Genomic DNA, 21576 nt, shown 5'->3' on the forward strand with positions numbered 1-21576 from the left:
TGTACTCTTAAATGATCAAACCAATCAAGGAATAAATAGGAACCAATCAATCATTTTAAGTAATCATCCTAAATGTAGCTAGGTGACAACCACATCAGTCATGGATAAAAACCTTCCTCACAGCAGTTATATCAGCTCAAGTAAGAAAAGACAAGTGATGTACTTTGCATCTCCCTCACTCCCTTCTTAGGTGTGGTGAGGAGGATGATCCCATCTCAACACTGCTCTGTGTGTTACCCAACACAAATCAGACACAGACAAACAAAAACCACTCGAAATGCCACTTCAAATTTTGAGTGTTTTTTTGTTCAGTTTTGTTTCAAAATAAAGACTCACATCATTGTTTAGAGACAATCTACAACAGGAGTTACAAAAAATAGTTGCCCAGGCAATAAACATACACAGGTTTCTGTTATAACTATACACATTATGGTTACAGGTGGTGCTCCTAGTCATATACACAAGGCTCGCTGCCCCAAATGTACACCGTGTCACTGCCGTCTGCCACAGCGGTAATCATGGTTACAGAGGGCAAGACAGGCGACGCCCGGTCTTTTCCCGGGGGACATGGACATATATGATATGATACATCACTTTTACAGGACTAATATAGGTCAAAAAAAACAAACACACACCACTCTCCTCTTTTCTGTACAACCCATGGTTTCACTTTACCCCCCTGAGAGAGGAGGAGACTGGGCAGATAGAGGGGTTTGAGGTAGACTCAGCGATGACACTACACAGTAGAGCTACTTCCTTCTTCGAGACTTAAGTAACAACACTTTTCATATATCATGCCTAAAGAAGAGCCAATAGTGGTAGTGTTGGCAGATTTGAAATAGGTTGTTACAGACGTCTGCAAGCAGGAAGTCGCTCCGTTGTGCATGATGTCATATCACGGCGTCTACCTTTAAACTCGTGGCCCCTCACCCTCTTCCCTCAGAATTCCTATAAAAGATCTAAAAAACAAATACAGCTTCATGTTAAAGCAGAAATTACTACTACTAAACAGTGTGTCCTGTGGTGGTGGTGGTAACAATCCCCAAACTACACCGCAAACCTTTTGCGTGTTCCATAAGCGTAATGTTTTTGGACTGCTACACCAGAAGGGGAAACCACTTTAACAGTTATTTACACTTCAGTCAGACGCCAGGTCTCTCTCTGCGTTTTAAATACTTGAAGTGTAAAAAGAGTTGTCTCGTTGATTTCAGTGGATTTGTTTCAACTGTGGCTAACGGATGTTTAGTAAATGGAGAAGCCACGTTTGCAGTGTAGTTTGAGGGTTGTGGAGGTGGTGTAGTTCAGGGGTTGGGGAAGTGAATTCTATTGAAGCAGTGAGTAGAAGGTCAAACCAGAGGGTGGTGGTGGGGGGGGGGCTTTGTACAAGTACTACGCAGTATAGAAAGGGCTTTTCAAAACAAAAATTTGATATTACAATTTACAATATACAACAACTTATATGTCACAACCAAGGAGGTGAGAATATACACTGAAATGCACAATAGTTTTTCTAAGATTTTAGTTTTTTGTGTGAGTTTTTTTTTTTTTTTTATATCGTCTGATACCAAAAAGGGTGGTAAATCACTTTTACATTACAAGGGTTTACAAATGTACAATTATACAGTCAGAAATATGTGTTCACTACTAGGATACATTATAGATACAGATTCAACATCAAAAACCAGAAAAACTACAAAGTTTTATATATATATTTATATATATATATGCAAAGGTCTACACCAAGTATACACGCTATATATAGAAGCAAGACCGGAAACGAATCTCCCATGCTAAATGATCTGTGTGCTGGTAAGCTCATGGCGTGCGTGTGTAGCATGTGTGTGTGGTGTGCGTGTACGGTGTGTGTTGTCGGAGTCGGTGACGACGTCAGACAAATTAAATACGTTTCTTCCATCCCATACTTGCGATAGGACAGTGTGTGCGCCGCAGCAGTAGCAACAAAGTTAAATGATTGTAATTTATTTAAAAGAGGAATAAAGGAAAACAAAGAAAAGGGAGAAGGAATGGAGGGGGGGGATGCTTGGGTTGGAGGGGCTAAATTAACCAAGGCTTCCTGTTTAGACAGGCCCCTCCCAATGGGCTACCAGGGGGGTAAGAGTGAGCGGGAGGGTTGGAGTATTTAAAGAGGGTTCTACATGATGTAATTGGGGGGTAGGATAGTAGTTTACATGATCTCATTAGGAGGGGAATAAAGGGGAGGAGGGGGTATAGGGTTACAGGTGTCGGGAATAATGGGGTATATATGGATAGTAGTTTACACGATGCCACTCGGCGGGCCACTCCGTTCTTCATGTAGGGTATAGGCCAGGGGTTATGATACAGAAGACAAGACATTCCAATACAACGTCAGCTGTGCACAGAGAAAGGGTGGTCGGCCTTTATGTTGAATGGCCACCGTTCCTCGAACACCCAGCAGGTGATCTACTGCACACGCCCAACGTACATGTTGGTCCATCTTGTCCTTAAGGGTTAGGGCGTAAGGGTAGTAGTTTACATGATGCCATTGGGAGGGCCACAGAGAGGGCCCAGGTCCACTCCATTCTTCATGTAGTATTTCTCCAGCTTAGCCAGGATGTGTTTGCCATACGTATACTTCCTCAGAGTGGAGATGTGGGGCCGGATCTGATGGGGAGAGAGAGGGAGAAATAAGTACACACACACAATTGCATAACCATCGATACATATATTTCTAGAGCTTTGAGATAACACCAACGAAAAACCGCTATACAAAATAAATCACACACACTCACACTACTTCTCTCTTTCAAACACACACACACACACACACACACACGTCCCAACCTTGTGCATTACGATCTTCCTCTGTGTTGGTTCAGCCACGTCAATCATCTTCTGAACCACGTAGTTGGCGTACTGGTCCTTCATCATGGTGTACAAGGCGCTGTGGGGCCCCTCCGTCAGGCTACACACCTCGTCTATCAACACGGCCCGCTCTGCACGGGACGCATGGCTCACACACTTCTCCACCACGTTACTGCGGAGAGAGGCTGGGTTAGCCACGGATTCTGCTTGGCCTTCTGCGTTCTAGGCCAGGTTAACTGTAACTTTGTGACAACCACAGATAGAAAAAGGGTTTCTAAACAATGTTCCCTCTAAGCTACACACGGGCACGCAGCTCTCCTGGGACTGTCACAGAATAAATATCAACCCGTGCAGAGAAGCACGAGATTTAACTTCACTAGTTTTCCCTTTTAGTTAACACTACCTATGTGGGAATTGTGATCGAATCAACTCAAGATTAGCCACTTTCAACGCAACACACAAACAAAATTGCGCAAGATATTTTCTTGTAGGCAGAGCGCATTGGAGTAGGATTTTCTGTAATAATGGTGGCGAATAATAAATCATTTTATTTTGTACAGTGGTTTCTTGCATCAAACACATCTTCAGTCTGAAGGACAAGTAAATAAACAGGTTCATGTCAATCCCTGCATGTTATTATCAAAGGTCTCATGGAATGTAGGCCTACATTGAACACCACACATTGTCTGCTACTGTAGGCTGAATGATATAATGGTTAATTCCATGTTAAAATGTTATGGGATGCGTATTCTCCATTGTTTTTGATGGTATGTCACTCTGGTAGGCCTACATTATGATCAAATAGCCTACTTGGCCACTGTTATTACTGTAACTTAAAGCGGTTTGCGCTGAGCAGACCTGAAATTTGGTCAATGACAAGAAAATGATAAGCCAATATGATTGCTTGATGTGCGAGACTGTACCTAGCAAACTTGTGTTGGCTGAGCCCCAGTACGTTTCCTCTGATCTCAGCCACTATCTTACTCTTGTCCTCCGCTCTGCCGTGTTCTAATACATGCTGGATCACATAGTTACCATACTGGTCCTGGACAGAGAGAGAGAGAGGGGGTGAGAGAGATTTACATACAGTTTGGCATTTAGCTACTTGACAAGGCTGAACATTTGTTCAACCAGTTCCAGCCTTAAATACAGTACAGAATGTCAGTGTGATGACAACATCCTGATCTGGACATCAGCAGATGCAAAACAAACATTTAACAGTTTTGCAACAAAATGTCTGTTGAAACCGGTGGTGGCGGGTGTTACCTGCACCAGTTGTTCAGTGTGTTGGTGCAGCTCCTCCAGAATGGGCAGGGTCTGGTCTGGAAGGCAGTGTTCTAGAATACGCTGGATCACTCTACAGCCGTAGGGGTGGGTGGAGAGGGCAAACACCTGCAGAGACACACACACACACACCTTAATAACACACCTGACATAACTGATGGCTCATTCACACACCCACACCTTAATAACACACCTGACATAACTGATGGCTCATTCACACACCCACACCTTAATAACACACCTGACATAACGGATGGCTCATTCACACACCCACACCTTAATAACACACCTGACATAACGGATGGCTCATTTACACACCCACACCTTAATAACACACCTGACATAACGGATGGCTCATTTACACACCCACACCTTAATAACACACCTGACATAACGGATGGCTCATTCAGACACCTTAATAACACACCTGACATAACAGATGTCTCATTTACACACACACACCTTAATAACACACCTGACATAACGGATGGCTCATTCACACACCCACACCTTAATAACACACCTGACATAACTGATGGCTCATTCACACACCCACACCAGTGAAAAACTGATGAAAGCCAATTCCCAATGACCTACTTAACTAAACAATCACTAACGTTTACACAACTACCTCGTGAGTGGGAATGGAAACACGCAGGAATGTGACCCACCTGTCCCTTGAAGGCGTCTATTATGAAGTGTAGTGCGTGGGGCTGAACACACTCAATACACTTCTGCACCACGTGGTTGCCGTTCTGATCCTTCACACACTTCAATACATGGCCGTCCAGCTCTCGCACCATCTCACTCTGCAACGCACGCACGCGCACACACACACACACACACACACACACACACACACACACACACACACACACACACACACACACACACACACACACACACACACACACACACACACACACACACACACACACACACACACACACACACACACACACACACACACACACACAGTTAGAGATAGATGAACACACCAAAGCACAGTCAATAGTTGCTATTTTCTTGGAGGCTCCTCATACACAGACATAAACGATGTGCACACACACACGGCAGTACAATACGTACTATAACTTGTTGGTCTGAGGGGATGAACTCCAGGGCCTTCTGTATGACTCTACAGCCATACATCTGCAGGGCCAGAGACAGGACATGACCCCTGATCCTCTCTGCTAGAGCAAGCTTTTGGTCCAGACTGCCAAACTACACAGAGGAAGACCGAGAGGGAGAAGAGACAGAACAGCTAACAAACACTTCTGGATGATGTACAGTGCCTTCAAAAAAAGTATTCACACCCCTTGACTTTCCCCCCATATTGTTGTGTTACAGCCTGAATTTAAAATGGACTAAATTGAGCTGTGTCACTGACCTACACACAATACCCCATAATGTCAAGGTGGAATTACATTTTCAAAAATGTTAAATGAAAAGCTGAAATGTCTTGAGTCAATAAGTATTCAACCCCTTTGTTAAGGCAAGCCTATATTAGTTCAGGAATAAAAATGTGTTTAACAAGTCCCATAAGTTGCATGGGCTGTGTGCAATAAGTGTTTAACATTCTTTTTTTAAATGACTACCTAACACCTGTACCCCACAAACGCAATTATCTGTAAGCAGTGAATTTCAAACAGATTTAACCACAAAAACCAGCGAGGATTTCCAATGCCTTGTAAAGGGCACCTATTGGTAGATGGGTAAAAATACAAGAAGTAGACATTGAATATCACTTTTAGCATGGTCAAGATATTAATTACACTTTGGGTGTATCAATGCACCCAAAGATACAGGCGTCCTTCCTAACTCAGTTGCCGGAAAGGAAGGAAATCACTCAGGGATTTTACTATGAGGCAATGGTGACTTTAAAACAGTTACAGAGTTTAATGGCTGTGATAGGAGAAAACAGACGATGGATCAACAACATTGTAATTACTCCACAATACTAACTTAATTGACAGAGTGAAAAAGGAAGACCGTAAAGAATAAAAATATACCAAAATATGCATCCTGTTTGCAATAATGCACTAGAGTAATACTGCAAAAAAAATGTGCCAAATAAATTAACTTTATGTCCTGAATACAAAAAATTACTAAGGGGCAAACCCAACAGATCACTGAGTACCACTCTTCATATTTTCAAGAATGGTGGCGGCTGCATCATGTTATGGGTATGCTTGTAAATAGGCAAGGAATATGGTTACAGGACAAAAATAAACGGAATAGAGCTAAGCACAAGCAGAATCCTAGAGGAAAACCTGGTTCAGTCTGCTTTCCAACAGACACCGGGAGACAAATTCATCTTTCAGCAGGACAACAACCTAAAACACAAGGCCAAATATACACTGGAGTTGCTTACCAAGACGACATTGAAATGTTCCTGAGTGTCTTAGTTACAGTTACCTTAACCTGTCTGGGAACGTGGGACCCTAGTCAACAGCCAGTGGAATCGCGTCGCGCGAAATACAAAACCTCATAAATGCTATAACTTCAATTTCTCAAACATATGACTATTTTACACCATTTTATAGATACACCTCTCCTGAATCGAACCACGTTGTCCGATTTCAAAAAGGCTTTACAGCAAAAGCAAAACATTAGATTATGTTAGGAGAGTACCCTGCCAAAAAAAAATCACTGCCATTTTCAAAGCAACTAGATGCATCACAAATACCCAAAACACAGCTAAATGCAGCACTAACCTTTGACAATCTTCATCAGATGACACTCCTAGGACATCATGTTACACAATACATGCATTTTTTGTTCGATAAAGTTCATATTTATATATAAAAACAGCATTTTACATCGGTGCGTGACGTTCAGAAAATATTTTCCCTCAAATGCTTCCGGTGAATCAGCGCTACAATTTACAAAATTACTATTCGAAAACATTGTTAAAATGTAATATTGTCATTCAAAGAATTATAGATTAACATCTCGTGAATGCAACCGCATTGCCAGATTTAAAAATAACTTTACTGGGAAATCACACTTTGCAATAAACGACGTGGTATGCTCAGAAAAATAGGCTAGGCGATACATGTTAGCGCCATCTTGGAACCATCTAAAATCAAATATACTATTGTAAATATTCCCTTACCTTTGATTATCTTCATCAGAAGGCACTTCCAGGAATCCCAGGTCCACAACAAATGTAGTTTTGTTCGAAAAAGTTAATAATTTATGTCCCAATAGTTCCTTCTTGTTAGCGCGTTCCGAAGGCAACTCATAATGTACTGAAGCGCGCGGGAATTGTCGTCACGAATGTGCCAAAAAATATATATTTACGTTAGTTCAAACATGTCAAACGTTGTATAACATAAATCTTTAGGGCCTTTTTCAACCAGCGCTTCGATAATATTCAAGGCGGACGATTGCATTGTCTTACTAAACGTTTCGGAACAAAAGGGTTCCCATGGGCGCCCGCATCATAGTAGTAATGGCCCTCCCCCTGTGACCAACTTCCCAAGCCTCTCTTTGGGTCAGTTTCTACCAAACCACTTTGTAAAGACTGTTGACATCTAGTGGAAGCCTTAGGAAGTGCTAAATGATTAATAAGTCCCTGTGTGTTTCAATGGCAAAGGCTTGAAGTGATTCCACAAATCAGATTTCCACTTCCTGTTAGGATTTGTCTCAGGGTTTTGACTGCCATATGAGTTCTGTTATACTCACAGACACCATTCAAACAGTTTTAGAAACTTTAGAGTGTTTTCTATCCAAATCTACTAATTATATGCATATTCTAGTTACTGGGCAGGAGTAGTAACCAGATTAAATCGGGTACGTTTTTTATCCGGCCGTGCAAATACTGCCCCCTATCCCCAACAGGTTAAATCGGCTTGAAAATCTATGCAAGACTTGAAAATGGCTTTCTATCAATGGCCAATCTGACAAAGATTGAAGAATTAAAAAAATTATAAAAATTGGAAAATATTCTACAATCCAGATTTACAAAGCTCTTACAGAGACTTGCCCAGAAAGACTCACAGCTGTAATCACTGTGAGTCTTTGAGTAAGTCTCTAAAATCCTGTTTTCACTTTGTCATTATAGTGTAGTGTGTAGAAGAAAAAAAATATTTATTCATTTTGAATTCAGGCTGTAACAACAAATTGGGAATATATTCAAGGGGTATGTATGAATACTTTCTGAAGGTACTGTAGCAGTCAAAACACACAATTTACACACAGGTACAGGCCTGTTAGAAATGACCCCCCCCCCCAATACACACAACTCAAAGAACTTCTGGATTAGGTACCTGGCAAAAAACACACAATTGCCCACATACACACACACGGGTCTGATACCAACATAACGTTCACACAAACCTCAAAGAACTTCTGGATGACGTAGTTTCCGAAGACGTCGACCATGAGTTGATAGGCAGCCTGGAGGATCTCACTGAAGACCAGCTGACGCTCCGCTGAGCTGGCCCTCTCCAACTTCAACTGGATAAACCTGGAGGGGGGAAAATAGTTCTTCTCATTATCATCTTTGATTCAACTAGGGATGAAACGGTTACCGGTTTTACGATAAACCACGGTAAAATTCCCAACGAGTAGTATTACCGGTTCTAACTTTAATTATCAATTAAATAATTTGATTACCACAGTTTGAAAAACTCACGGTAAATACTGTCGAGCATCAACCAAAGTTCGCAACAGTCTGACGCAGGCGCAGCATGCAACGTGGGGTTTGTTTTGTGTGAAAATATGGAGGAAGGCAGTGACAGCGCTCGAGAGATTTTTCAGCCTTCTAACAGGACCAAATCTGAAGTGTGCTCTTATTTGGGGTTTTACAAGAGTGCCGAGGGAAACTTAATCGAAGATGGTCACCCTGTCTGCAGAACATGCAACACTTCAAATCTCTTGAGTGGTCTTCGTGACTACCACCCTCTAATTTATAGTGAATGCAAGGCCAATTAACTGTCAGCTCAATGCATGATGTGGGGACTTCGGAATGGGGGAAAATGTCATGGTTTGTCCGTCTAACTTGCTAATAGCTTGTCAATAAGGTAAGCTGAAGCTTTCAGTGTTACCTACTATTGTAAAAACACTACACGTTGTTCTGCTGCTGTATGCGTTGTCTGCAGACTCTATTCACCCATTACACATAACACGTTATGTAGTTTAGTTACCCAACCAACACATTCTGTTCATTTAGAATCTGTCAGTCGTCGACTTGGTTGTAAAAGCGTTCCAACAGGAGAAACACTATAGACTGATGTACAAGACAATTGTTGGGCTCATTGCAATTACTATCAGTGTCTTCTCAGGACTCATTTGTATTTATGTAAATTGTGCATGGGGTCATTGCATATACTCAAATGCAACACAGAAGATGGACTGTGTGTGTGTAATAATAATTATAATGTAACACCAATAATAATACATTTGCTATTCCCTGTCTACAGAGTGGGCGTGCAGCAGGCAAACCCAGTGATGCTACTGGTCCCTCATCTACAGTTGTGACAGACACTGAGCAAGCATTTAAAAAGACAGGCTGCTTGTGCACCCACATCAAAAAAATGCTCAAGACCTCACTCCAGCCCTTTCATATTACATTGCAAAGGACATGATGTCATTTCAAACTGTTGAGAGAGCTGGCTTTCTGAGGCTGATGAAGGTTGCCGTGCCTCACTACAAAGTGAGTGCTGCTAATTTAACTTGTTTGTTTACTGGATTAGCTTACTTAAGGTTGTGTTCATTAAAACCTGCACTAGGGAAACGTTTACCTCTCATGGCCACAGTGCCATTTTTAATGTTATTATTTTAATGTTTATGCAAACAAAAAGTACATAGTGCTGCTCATTTTATTTGTTGTTTTTCCATATAAAACTTGGTGAAATGATTTCAGTGTATGAGTACTTTTTGAACATTTCCAGCACATTTCAACAATACCAAAATAATACTGATCGTACTGATAACCGTGATAATACTGATAACCGCAATAATACTGATCGTACTGACAACCGCGATACTGATAATCGCGATAATACTGATAACCACGATAATTTTGGTCACTATAATCACGATATTACATTTTCATACCGTTTCATCTCTAGATTCAACATGTTCCTATATTTCTGCATAGGGATGAGGAGAGATGAAAGACATGAGAGAGAGGGACTGACATCATGGTTTATAAATAGAACATTACAGTTGTAAAGTCATGTAGGTAGGCCCAGCATCCAAGGAGACAACATCTGGAGTACGTCATTGAGGATGAGACAGTAGGTCTACGTTTTGGTGCTGGACAGGATTGATGAGAGATTATTTGTGTGGTCTACGTGTCTACCTGCTGCTGTGCTGGTCCTGGCTGAACTCCATGATGTGTCTACCTGCTGCCAGGCTGGTCCTGGCTGAACTCCATGATGTGTCTACCTGCTGCCAGGCTGGTCCTGGCTGAACTCCATGATGTGCGTGTCTCTACCTGCTGCCAGGCTGGTCCTGGCTGAACTCCATGATGTGCGTGTCTCTACCTGCTGCCAGGCTGGTCCTGGCTGAACTCCATGATGTCTCTACCTGCTGCCAGGCTGGTCCTGGCTGAACTCCATGATGTGTCTACCTGCTGCCAGGCTGGTCCTGGCTGAACTCCATGATGTGTCTACCTGCTGCCAGGCTGGTCCTGGCTGAACTCCATGATGTGCGTGTCTCTACCTGCTGCCAGGCTGGTCCTGGCTGAACTCCATGATGTGCGTGTCTCTACCTGCTGCCAGGCTGGTCCTGGCTGAACTCCATGATGTGCGTGTCTCTACCTGCTGCCAGGCTGGTCCTGGCTGAACTCCATGATGTGCGTGTCTCTACCTGCTGCCAGGCTGGTCCTGGCTGAACTCCATGATGTGCGTGTCTCTACCTGCTGCCAGGCTGGTCCTGGCTGAACTCCATGATGTGCGTGTCTCTACCTGCTGCCAGGCTGGTCCTGGCTGAACTCCATGATGTGCGTGTCTCTACCTGCTGCCAGGCTGGTCCTGGCTGAACTCCATGATGTGCGTGTCTCTACCTGCTGCCAGGCTGGTCCTGGCTGAACTCCATGATGTGCGTGTCTCTACCTGCTGCCAGGCTGGTCCTGGCTGAACTCCATGATGTGCGTGTCTCTACCTGCTGCCATGCTGGTCCTGGCTGAACTCCATGATGTGCCCAGCAATCTCTCTCAGCTGCAGGTTGGGGTAGCGGTTGTTCCGGAAGTCTTCCAGGAGCCGGCTCCGCCCTGACGGCATCACATCCGACATTCCGTAGCGTAGCCGTGACGACGGGAAGAGCTGGCTGCTGGGAGAGAAGAGGGAGGAGCCAGAACTGGCACTGCGATACTTCGCCTCCGCCCCCGGAGCAGCAGAAATGAAACGACCGCTGCCATTGGTCAGACCTCCTGGGGGAGGGTTCAGAGAGTAGTGATGGTTAGTACTGATAACATAATAATAACAATGATAGAATGTTATAATACACTAACCCCAAAAATACAATGCAAGTTATGTCAGCATGTTAATCGACTTCGTCACTCACCCAGGTTGAGGTTGGATGAGGAGCTGTGATTGGACAGAGATGGGGGTGGGGTTAGGGAGTGGGAGGGGCCTTGGTTGGGCAGGGGCATTCCAACAGGCCCGGGGGAGGAGCTAAAGCCCAGGGTTCCGTTGTAGAACCCCCCGTGACCAATGGGAGTGAGACTCGACTGTGTGCGTTTGTACAGGTCACTACTGCCGGTCAGAGAGTCACGACGAGAACCACTCCCACCACTGGAGTTAGCCACTGGAGGGAGACAGAGAGACCATAAAACACACACACAGCTGTCACTATAGTTGGCCCGGTAGAGGGAGTTGTACACAGAGGACAGCAGGCTACACACAGTTAAACACAAAATGAGAAGCCTCTCCATCCAGCTTACTGAATATCAGCCTTGGGTTGCACATGGATAGAGAGGGAGAGAGGTGAAACAATAAAACACCACAGACACAAATACACAGTCACACACACACACCTGCGGTCCCAAAGCCTCCCAGCGTAGCTCCCAATGTTGCTCCCAGTGAAGAGTTGCTCTGACCGAACCCCAGAGAGGCAGAGCCAGGGCCGGGCTGGGTGGAGCCTGTAGAGAAAACATACCACCTTCGTTAATCTACATTTGTTTCGGAATTAAAATGGTAAATTAAATAATATTTGCTCACACATTTTGGCCACGTTCCAGGATGACTACATTGCAGACCCCTGTGGGATCTAACATATGGATAGATATTTGACATATCAACTAAACGCGTAATGATATAGGAATCTGATGCCCGACTGCGAAGTCGATGAAACGTCTGCAATGTAGTTCGCCTGGAACACAACATCTGTCAATTCACCGTTTTGTTTTCACTCACAGTACGTTGTTTGGCTACCTTGAGAGAAGAGGGAGGAGCTCTGGGAGGAGTTGCTGAGAGAGGAGGATCCATAAAAGGAGTTTCCTGACATAGCCCCTCCCCCCTGCTGCTGAGGCTGCTGGGATTGCATGCCTCGGAACGGACCATTGGCCCCGCCTCCCATACCGCCGTTAGCCCCGCCACCCGCAGCTGCTGCAGCCGCCACTGGAGAGGCAGAGCAAGAGAGAGAGAGAAAGGCAGAGCGAGAGAGAGAGCGAGAGAGACAGTGCGATTTTCACCTTGTCAGCTCAGGAATTCGAGCCAGCAACCTTTCGGTTACTGGCCCAATGCTCTAACCACTAGGCTACCTGCCGCCCCAGATGGAGTGACAGTGTAAATGGAGGAGTGTGTTACCTGCTTGTGCAGCGGATGGAGAGATAATAACTGAGCCTGCAGGGGCCATGAGGCGTACAGGTCCGCCCCTAGATCCTGTGTTGACCACTAGCGCCCCCGTCTGGTCATAGTAGGCAGCTGGAGCCAGCATGGGATAGCCTGCAGAGAGAAACACGAGTTAAACCAGCGTTTTCCAAAATCGGTTCTCGGGACCCCAAGGGGTGCACTTTTTTTTTCTTCTTCCCCCCAACACTACACATCTTATTCAAAGCTTGATGATTAGTTGAACATTTGAGTCAGCTGTGTAGTGCTTGTGCAAAAAACTAAACGTGCACCCTTGGGGTACTGAGGACCTCGTTTGGGAAAACTTGTGTTTGACGTGTGTGTGTGTGTGTCTCAGGATTTCCGGAAAACGGTAATTGCCGGCTTTTGGCAGATTAAAAAAAACTAAAAGCCGATAAATAAAATTGTTACTGGCGACAGGGAGAATCAACAATCCCCATTGCTAAATAGTGCTTTTTAATTAATTGATGGAAATACCAGTCAACGGGAAAGCATTTGACAGTCATGCTTATGGGTCTAACGGTTAATTTGCATAATTTTGTGGAATTAAATTGGAGCGTGTGTATTTATCACATGTGCACAGCCTACAGAGAGCCTATTTTGAGCACAATATCACCTCAGCAATAGAGCTGCTGGGGTGAAAGGTGCTCTTATAAACCCAGTCATTGTGCAACAACTAAAATAAATAACTTATTAAAAACAGTTTTGATCACCACAATTAAAGAGCTACTATTTTTATTTCTCAACTAGTGCGCCTCCCATTCAAGTGCAATAGGCAAGGATGGGCATGTTATCAGAGCGTCACCCACCGCTTTGCAATGTGAGCTGCAGGTAGGATGCATTTTGAAAACTGAACATTTCACTTCATATTATGAGGCACGTCTTTCCTTGCTTCAAAGTAGCCTAGACAAAATCTGACCATGGAAACATGGAGGCAATTATTTTATGAAGACTTCCTTTCATATGCCATTGGAACCAGCATTTCTCTTGGTTTTCCTATCACCTTTCTTTGTAGAGAGAAGCCAAACGCACAATCCTAGTCATATTAGCAAACCATCCAAATTGTTGCACCTTTAGATCCTCGCTCTAAGTCTCTAGCAGAGATGTTCACCTCATCATGTGCACTGTTAAGAACGGTGTTTTCCCACAAATTGCATTTTGGCAAATGTTTGAAAATTGTCTACTTCATTACAGGAGTTACATATTCTGTTAAGATTATGGTAATTAATCTAAATGTGATTTGTCATTTTGAGTACCGTCGGTGGACGACCTAATGGGTTACACACCCAATGCATATGGTTCAGGTAAATTTATGAAATGGCCAGTAAATTAAAATATTCCCGGGTTATGTTGCCTGGGGCAACAGAAACCCTGGTGTGTGTATTTGTGCGTATGTAGGCACAAGCGTGTGAGTGTCTGCGTCTCACCAGGCACGCCGGCCGCCAGCCCCTGTCCGAAGGCGAGCGCCGAGTTGACAGCTGCGGCGGAGATCAGCTGGTCATTCTGCTGACCCTGTTGACCTTGGCTAGGGGTCAGGGGTCTCTGGTTACCGCCCCCACGCATCACCTAGGAAACACAGGACACACAAAGCAATATGAGGGCAGAGGGTCTGAAACTGGTGTTATCCTTAGTAAAATACCATGGACATAATGTGACTGGGCAAATAATGTGCATGATTGCATTAATACTTACTCTATGCATTCTGAAACAATCTACAACCACAAAGTGGTAAGCATTGAAAGACAGGCAAAAAATGTCTGACAGTAGCTTTATCTAATGGGAGAGCAGTTGAGGAGAGGTCTAGCCAATAGGAAGCCACTGACCTGTTGTTGGTTCTGCTGGTTCTGTCCTTGAGCCTGTTGATTGGCTGAGTTGTTGGCGGCTGCAGCCTGTTGCTGGAACAGATTGGCTGGATACACTCCCCATGGAGTTACCCCGTAGTACTGAGGAGGCATCACCGCTGGGCCTGAACACACAAAAGGTAAGTTGGTTGGCACATACAATGCCAGAATAGTGGGTTCGATTCCCTAGAGTACACATATGTAAAAAGTATGCAAGCATGACTGCAAGTTGCTAAATGATACAGTTGAAGTCGGAAGTTTACATACACCTTAGCCAAATACATTTAAACCCAGTTTCACAATTCCTGACATTTAATCCTTGTAAAAATATCCCGTCTTAGGTAAGTTAAAATAAAGTGGTGATCCTAAGAATGTGAAATGTCAGAATAATAGTAGAGAATTATTTATTCCAGCTTTTATTTCTTTCATCACATTCCCAGTGGGTCAGAAGTTTACATACACTCAATTAGTATCTGGTAGCAATGCCTTCAAATTGTTTATCTTGGGTCAAACGTTTCGGGTAGCCTTCCACAAGCTTCCCACAATAAGTTGGGTGAATTTTGTCCCATTACACCAGCTCTGTCAGGAGGAACTGAGTCAGGTTTGTTGGCCTCCTTGCTCGCACATGCTTTTTGTGTTCTGCCCACAAATGTCCTATAGCATTGAGGTCAGGGCTTTGTGATGGCCACTCCAATACCTTGACTTCGTTGTCCTTAAGTCATTTTGCCACAACTTTGGAAGTATGCTTGGGGTCATTGTCCATTTGGAAGACCCATTTGCGACCAAGCTTTACCTTACTGACTGATGTCTTGAGATGTTGCTTCAATATATCCACATAATTGTCCTTCCTCAGGATGCCATCTATTTTGTGAAGTGGACCAGTCCCTCCTGCAGCAAAGCACCCCCACAACAAGATGCTGCTACCCCCGTGCTTCACGGTTGGGATGATGTTCTTCGGCTTGCACGCATCCCCCTTTTTCCTCCAAACATAACGATGGTCATTATGGCCAAACCGTTCAATTTTTGTTTCATCAGACCAGAGGACATTTCTCAAAAAAGTATGATCTTTGTCCCCATGTGCAGTTGCAAACCGTAGTCTGACTTTATGGCAGTTTTGGAGCAGTGGCTTCTTCCTTGCTGAGCAGCCATTCAGGTTATGTCGATATAGGACTTGTTTTACTGTGGATATAGATACTTTTGTACCCGTTTCCTACAGCATCTTCACAAGGTCCTTTGCTGTTGTTCTGGGATTGATTTGCACTTTTCACATGAAATTACGTTCATCTCTAGGAGACAGAACGCGTCTCCTTCCTGAGTGGTATGACAGCTGCGTGGTCCCATGGTGTTTATACTTGCGTACTATTGTTAGTACAGATGAACGTGGTACCTTCAGGCATTTGGAAATTGCTCCCAAGGATGAACCAGACTTGTAGACCGCCACAATTTTCTTTACGAGGTCTTGGCTGATTTCTTTTGATTTTCCCATGATGTCAAGCAAAGAGGAACTGAGTTTGAAGGTTGGCCTTGAAATACATCCACAGGTACACCTCCAATTGACTCAAATGATGTCAATTAGCCTATCAGAAGCTTCTAAAGCAATGACATCATTTTCTGGATTTTTCCAAGCTGTTTAAAGGCACAGTCAACTTAGTGTATGTAAACTTAACCCACTGGAATTGTGATGCAGTGAATTATAAGTGAAATAATTAGTCTGTAAACAATTGTTGGAAAAATTACTTGTGTCATGCACAAAGTAGATGTCCTAACCGACTTGACAAAACTATAGTTTGTTAACAAGAAATTTGTGGAGTGGTTGAAAAACAAGTTTAAAGACACCAACCTAAGTGCATGTAAACTTCTGACTTCAACTGTGTGTGTGTGTGTATATGTAGCTCTCTCAGCAAAAAAAAGAAACGTCCTCTCACTGTCAACTGCGTTTATTTTCAGCAAACTTAACATGTGTAACTATTTGTATGAACATAACAAGATTCAACAACTGAGACATAAACTGAACAAGTTCCACAGACATGTGACTAACAGAAATTGAATAATGTGCCCATGAACAAAGGGGGGTCAAAATCTAAAGTAACAGTCAGTATCTGGTGTGGCCACCAGCTGCATTAAGTACAGCAGTGCATCTAGTCCTCATGGACTGCAGCCGGATTTGCCGGTTCTTGCTGTGAGATGTTACCCCAATCTTCCACCAAGGCACCTGCAAGTTCCCAGACATTTCTGGGGGGAATGGCCCTAGCCCTCACCCTCCAATCCAACAGGTCCCAGACGTGCTCAATGGGATTGACATCCGGGCTCTTCGCTGGCCATGGCAGAACACTGACATTCCTGTCTTGCAGGAAATCACGCACAGAACGAGCAGTACGGCTGGTGGCATTGTCAGGCTGGAGGGTCATGTCAGGATGAGCCTGCAGGAAGGGTACCATATGACGGAGGAGGATGTCTTTCCTGTAACGCAAAGCATTGAGATTGCCTGCAATGACAACAAGCTCAGTCCGATGATGCTGTGTCACACTGCCCCAGACCTTGACGGACCCTCCACCTCCAAATCGATCCCGCTCCAGAGTAGAGGCCTCGGTGTAATGCTCATTCTTTCAAACGATAAACGCGAATCCAACCATCACCCCTGGTGAGACCAAACCGCGACCCGTCAGTGAAGAGCACTTTTTGCCAGTACGGTCTCGTCCAGCGACGGTGGGTTTGTGCCCATAGGCGATGTTGTTGCCAGTGATGTCTGGTGAGGACCTGTCTTTACAAGCCCTCAGTCCAGCCTCTCTCAGCCTATTGCGGACAGCCTGAGCACCGATGGAGGGATTGCCATCCTGTACCTGTCCCGCAGGTGTGATGTTCGGATGTACCAATCCTGTGCAGGTGTTGTTACACGTGGTCTGCCACTGCGAGGACGATCAGCTGTCCATCCTGTCTTAGGCGTCTCACAGTACAGACATTGCAATTCATGGCTCTTGCCACATCTGCAGTTCTCATGCCTCCTTGCAGCATGCCTAAGGCACGTTCACGTACATGAGTAGGGACCATGGGCATCTTTCTTTTGGTGTTTTTCAGAGTCAGTAGAAAGGCCTCTTTAGTGTCATAAGTTTTCATAAGTGTGACCTAAATTGCCTACCGTCTGTGTTACGGATACAGGTATCCTGTGTGCATTTGTTTTCTCTCCTTCTGCCCTAGTCACAGGTGGCAGTCATCAGTCGCCAATCAGAAGACACACCTGCTCAGTTTCCCTTACCCAATCACATCCCCTTGGTTTAAAAGAAACCCAATCAGTTGTCTCTCTAGCTATCCGTTTTGTTTTTGCGCCTACATCTCACATTTGTCCGTTATTATGTGAGTATGTATTGTTGTGGTGTATGACTGTTTGTTTGTTGGTGGGAAAAGGGGATACCAAGCCAAGTCACCCATGGGCATACATTACCCGTAGGAAAACTTTGTCTAAGTACCCTAGTTAGAACTGGGCGGACCACCCACTGTATTTTATTGGTTAGTTAGCTAGCTGTTCATGAAGCAGGCTAGACTAGCTTAGGGTTTTTGTTGTTGATATTTATTAGTTCTTTCCTTGGATCCAGCTCAGCCCCATTACCGTGTGTTTGAACAATAAACCTTAAGTGTTTGACGGTAGATTTAGGTTGTCTTGTTTTTAGTTCTCACTGTTCCTTTTCACTGTTATGATTTGCATGAGATATGTTACGGGTCTCGTTTCCATCCTCCCTAGACTGCCGGGCAAAAGGGGTTCGTAACAGTCTGTAAGCTGTTAGTGTCTTAACGACCGTTCCACAAGTGCATGTTCATAAATTGTTTGTGGTTCATTGAACAAACATGGGAAACAGTGTTTAAACCCTTTACAATGAAGATCAGTTCAGTTATTTGGATTTTTACAAATTATCTTTGAAAGACAGGGTCCTGAAAAAGGGACGTTTCTTTTTTTGCTGAGTTTTATTTATATATATATATATATATATATATCTCACACACACACATCTATATACAGTGAGGGGGGAAAAGTATTTGATCCCCTGCTGATTTTGTACATTTGCCCACTGACAAAGAAATGATCAGTCTATCATTTTAATGGTAGGTTTATTTGAACAGTGAGAGACAGAATAACAACAAAAAAATCCTGAAAAACACATGTCAAAAATGAATTTATTTGCATTTTAATGAGGGAAATAAGTATTTGACCCCTCTGCAAAACATGACTTAGTACTTGGTGGAAAAACCCTTGTTGGCAATCAGAGGTCAGATGTTTCTTGTAGTTGGCCACCAGGTTTGCACACATCTCAGGAGGGATTTTGTCCCACTCCTCTTTGCAGATCTTCTCCAAGTCATTAAGGTTTCGAGGCTGACGTTTGGCAACTCGAACCTTCAGCTCCCTCCACAGATTTTCTTTGGGATTAAGGTCTGGAGACTGGCTAGGCCACTCCAGGACCTTAATGTGCTTCTTCTTGAGCCACTCCTTTGTTGCCATGGCTGTGTGTTTTGGGTCATTGTCATGCTGGAATACCCATCCACAACCCATTTTCAATGCCCTGGCTGAGGGAAGGAGGTTCTCACCTAAGATTTGACGGTACATGGCCCCGTCCATCGTCCCTTTGATGCGGTGAAGTTGTCCTGTCCCCTTAGCAGAAAAACACCCCCAAAGCATAATGTTTCCACCTCCATGTTTTATGGTGGGGATGGTGTTCTTGGGGTCATAAGCAGCATTCCTCCTCCTCCAAACACGGCGAGTTGAGTCTCATCTAACCACAACACTTTCACCCAGTTGTTCTCTGAATCATTCAAATGTTCATTGGCAAACTTCAGACGGGCATGTATATGTGCCTTCTTGAGCAGGGGGACCTTGCGGGCGCTGCAGGATTTCAGTCCTTCACGGCGTAGTGTGTTACCAATTGTTTTCTTGGTGACTATGGTCCCAGCTGCCTTGAGATCATTGACAAGATCCTCCCGTGTAGTTCTGGGCTGATTCCTCACCGTTCTCATGATCATTGCAACTCCACGAGGTGAGATCTTGCATGGAGGCCCAGGCCGAGGGAGATTGACAGTTATTTTGTGTTTCTTCCATTTGCGAATAATCTCACCAACTGTTGTCACCTTCTCACAAAGCTGCTTGGCCTTGTAGCCCATTCCAGCCCTGTGTAGGTCTACAATCTTGTCCCTGACATCCTTGGAGAGCTCTTTGGTCTTGGCCATGGTGGAGAGTTTGGAATCTGATTGATTGATTGCTTCTGTGGACAGGTGTCTTTTATACAGGTAACAAACTGAGATTAGAAGCACTCCCTTTAAGAGTGTGCTCCTAATCTCAGCTCGTTACCTGTATAAAAGACACCTGGGAGCCAGAAATCTTTCTGATTGAGAGGGGGTCAAATACTTATTTCCCTCATTAAATTGCAAATAATTTTATAACATTTTTGACATGCGTTTCTCTGGATTTTTTTGTTGTTATTCTGTCTCTCACTGTTCAAATAAACCTACCATTAAAATTATAGACGGATCATTTCTTTGTCAGTGGGCAAACGTACAAAATCAGCAGGGGATCATACTTCCCCCCCCCAATGTACACACCCACAGAGAGTACCAGTCACAAATTTGGAAACACCTACTTATTCAAGGGTTTTTCTTTATTTATTGTTTTACTATTTTCTACATTGTAGAATAATAGTGAAGACAACACAACCATGAAACAAGACAGAATCATGTACTATCCAAAAAAGTGTTAAACAAATCAAAATATATTTTAGATTATTCAAAGTTGCCACCCTTTGCCTTGATGATAGCTTTGCACATTCTTGGCATATTCTCAACCAGCTTCATGAGGAATACTTTTCCAACAGTCTTGAAAGAGTTCCCACATATTCTGGGTACTTGTTGGCTGCTTTTCCTTCACTCTCCAGTCCAACTCATCACAAACCATCTCAATTGGGTTGAGGTCAGGTGATTGTGGAGGCCAGGTCATCTGATACAGCACTCCATCACTCTCCTTGGTCAAATAGCCCTTACACAGCCGCAAACCAGATGGGACGGCAAATCACTGCAGAATGCTGTGATAGCCATGCTGGTTAAGTGTGCCTTGAATTGTAAGTAAATTACAGACTGTGTCACCAGCAAAGCACACCTACACACCACCTCCTCTATGCTTCATAGTGGGAACCACACACGCGAGATCATCCGTTCACCTACTCTGCATCTCACAAAAGACACAGCGGTTAAATTTGGACTCATCAGACAAAAGGAAAGATTTCCACTGGTCTAATGTCCATTGCTCGTGTTTCTTGGCCCAAGAACGTCTCTTCTTATTGGTGTCCTTTAGTAGTGATTTCTTTGCAGCAATTTGACCATGAAGGCCTGATTCATGCATTCTCCTCTGAACAGTTGATGTCGAGATGTGTCTGTTACTTGAACCCTGTGAAGCATTTATTTGGGCTGCAATCTGAGGCTGGTAACTCTAATGAACTTATCCTCTGCAGCAGAGGTAACACTGGGTCTTCCTTTCCTGTGGCGGTCCTCATGAGAGCCAGTTTCATCATAACGCTTGATGGATTTTGCGACTGCACTTGAAGAAACTTTTAAAAGTTTGTGGCATTTTCCATATTGACTGACCTTCATGTCTTAAAGTAATGATGGACTGTCGTTTCTCCTTGCTTATTTGAGCTGTTCTTGCCATAATATGGACTTGGTATTTTACCAAATAGGGCTCTCTTCTGTGTCACAACACAACTGAATGGCTCAAACACATTAGGAAAGAAATTCCACAAATTAACTTTTAACAAGGCACACCTGTTAAT

The 21576-nt window shown here is 43.9% G+C and overlaps 1 protein-coding gene across 5 annotated transcripts in view; it reads right to left on the bottom strand.

Moving 5' to 3' along the window:
• Nucleotides 1-284: 284 nt before the first annotated feature.
• pum1 (pumilio RNA-binding family member 1) overlaps nucleotides 285-21576 on the bottom strand; it is a 32280-nt gene continuing 10988 nt past the window's right edge. For 3 of the 5 annotated variants that reach the window (XM_014178114.3, XM_014178113.3, XM_082970141.1), the window contains exons 11-24: nucleotides 14756-14898; nucleotides 14360-14498; nucleotides 12891-13028; nucleotides 12498-12701; nucleotides 12119-12223; nucleotides 11647-11889; nucleotides 11245-11512; nucleotides 8473-8602; nucleotides 5218-5352; nucleotides 4800-4937; nucleotides 4111-4236; nucleotides 3768-3889; nucleotides 2824-3016; nucleotides 285-2643 (exon numbers count right to left, since the gene is read on the bottom strand). In XM_014178114.3, coding sequence (XP_014033589.1) covers nucleotides 2512-2643; nucleotides 2824-3016; nucleotides 3768-3889; nucleotides 4111-4236; nucleotides 4800-4937; nucleotides 5218-5352; nucleotides 8473-8602; nucleotides 11245-11512; nucleotides 11647-11889; nucleotides 12119-12223; nucleotides 12498-12701; nucleotides 12891-13028; nucleotides 14360-14498; nucleotides 14756-14898 — 2216 coding nt within the window. In that variant the 3' untranslated portion in view covers nucleotides 285-2511. The remainder of the gene's footprint in view (nucleotides 2644-2823; nucleotides 3017-3767; nucleotides 3890-4110; nucleotides 4237-4799; nucleotides 4938-5217; nucleotides 5353-8472; nucleotides 8603-11244; nucleotides 11513-11646; nucleotides 11890-12118; nucleotides 12224-12497; nucleotides 12702-12890; nucleotides 13029-14359; nucleotides 14499-14755; nucleotides 14899-21576) is intronic. The other 2 variants (XM_014178116.3, XM_014178115.3) reach the window with 1 other exon arrangement.

Source organism: Salmo salar, chromosome 27 (assembly GCF_965601325.2).
Source record: "Salmo salar chromosome 27, fSalSal1, whole genome shotgun sequence".
NCBI lineage: Eukaryota > Metazoa > Chordata > Actinopteri > Salmoniformes > Salmonidae > Salmo > Salmo salar.